The 2,009-nt window shown below is 41.4% G+C and overlaps 1 protein-coding gene across 1 annotated transcript; it reads left to right on the top strand.

The window, feature by feature from the left end:
• Nucleotides 1-252: 252 nt before the first annotated feature.
• Nucleotides 253-1,731, top strand: LOC138515292 (general transcription factor II-I repeat domain-containing protein 2-like). Its single transcript, XM_069630206.1, has one exon. It carries the CDS (start codon nucleotides 253-255, stop codon nucleotides 1,729-1,731), a length of 1,479 nt encoding a protein of 492 aa, XP_069486307.1.
• Nucleotides 1,732-2,009: the final 278 nt, after the last annotated feature.

Here is a 2,009-nt window from a genome sequence, read left to right as displayed (position 1 = left end):
GTATTTGTGTGGTAGTCTGACAAAAAAAGAAACCGTGAATGCAAGTTTAAGCAGCATTTTTGAGTTTAGAAATTATTTTTTTTCCTATGAAAGTGTTAGATGCAGATTTGGAAAACAATAGTGTGGCAACAAGCATTTTTCACCCAACCTGCAAAGAAAGCAAATGCTGCAACATAGGCATCCTTCAAAGTTGCACATTATTTGGCAAAACACAAATGCACTTTTACAGATGGTGCAGTTGTGAAAGGTGCAATGGCTCTCGTGGCTCTCGTGGCTGAGTCAGTTTTAAAAGATTTTAAAAACTGCCCTGACATTATGTCTGACATTTCAGATGTGCAGTTAGGTGCAAACACAATGGCAAGGAGGGTATCTGCACTATCTGCCAATGTGATGGGGCAATTAGAAAAAGATTTGAGCATATGCAGTTTTTTCTCCATTCAGTGTGATGAATCGGTTGATGCAAGTGATACTGCCCAGCTAGCACTGTTTGCTCGAATGGTGTTTGAAGACTTCACCAACAAAGAGGAATTCTTGACCTTGTTGCCTCTGAAATCCACAACCAGCGGTGTTGATATCTACAATGAGGTGAAGAATTATTTTGTCAAAACAAAAATTCCATTGAACAAGTTGGTGGCAATAACAACCGATGGTGCACCAGCAATGACCGGGCGTCATTCTGGCTTTGTTGCGTGCTGTAAAGCAGACCCTGATTTTCCTCCATTACTGCACTACCACTGCATCATCCACCACCAGGCAATTTGTGCCAAAGTGATGGGGTTTGATCACGTAATGGCACCTGTTGTGCGAATTATTAATTCAATTTGTGCAAAGGCCAAACAGCACAGAATGTTCAAAATATTCCTGGAAGAACTATCTGCCGCACATAGTAATCTGTTGCTACACACGGAAATCCGATGGCTTAGCAGGGGGAAAATACTACGTCGCTTTCTTTCGCTTTTGCCAGAAATCAAAGATTTCATGAGGTCAAGAAATGAAGACATCAGCCAATTATGCAGCATTTCTTGGCTACTTGATTTGGCATTTCTGGCAGATGTTACTGAGAGATTAAATACCCTGAACTGTGAACTACAAGGAAAGGGTAAAACCATTGCTGACATGATAAGCTCAGTAAAGACATTTAAGTCAAACCTTTTCACTGAACAAGTGGTGAAAAGGAAAATGCATCATTTCCCTTCTGTAATGCAAATGCTGACAGAGCATACAGCTAGTCCTGAACTCCTGAACATAGACAAATACAGCAGTCTCCTGAGCAGGCTTAAGGAAGAGTTCAGTGACCGGTTCAGGGATTTCGAAAGGATTGAACCGTGTGTGATGTTCATCGCAAACCCCTTCATAGAAGTCAATGTTTGTGAACGTACAGAACAAATGGGTGAGCTGTTTAACCTGAACAGTTGTGCTATGGAAATGGAGATTGTCAGCCTGCAAGGGGACATTCTGTTGAAAAGCAGACAATCTCACACCAATTTCTGGAGCCTTGTTGATCACAAGGAGCACAGTAACATTTGCACAGCAGCATTAAAAGTGACTTCTCTGTTTGGTTCCACCTATCTCTGTGAATCTGCATTTTCAGATATGAACTTCATCAAATCGAAATTTCGAACCCGCCTGACCGATGAGCATCTTAGTGACTCCATCCAAGTTGCTGTATCAAGTTATACCCCCGACTACAGAGCACTGGTGGATGGCATGCAGTGTCAACCTTCACAATGAATGTCTCATTTTCCTTCATTGTGAAAGTCTTTTTATGAGAACTTCTAATAAAAAAGAATGCAATAAAGAGATTTTCGAACTTAACATAAACATGAAGGGATATGTTATTCCCTATATTTATGAAGGGAAAATTACAGCTAAAAAAAAAAAAAGTTCCAATGTTTATGAACAACCCCGACCGCCGATATCGCCCGCAAGTAGCTCTCGCTGTTGGCCCCCAACTGAAAGTAGCTCACGCCAACATAAAGGTTGGAGACCCCTGGTCTAGGCTATTCACC

This window comes from Ambystoma mexicanum, chromosome 6q (assembly GCF_040938575.1).
Source record: "Ambystoma mexicanum isolate Mex_15411 chromosome 6q, UKY_AmexF1_1, whole genome shotgun sequence".
Taxonomy (NCBI): Eukaryota; Metazoa; Chordata; class Amphibia; order Caudata; family Ambystomatidae; genus Ambystoma; species Ambystoma mexicanum.
Note: the sequence above shows the minus strand (reverse complement) of the source record. Positions and strands in the feature narration are given on the sequence as shown.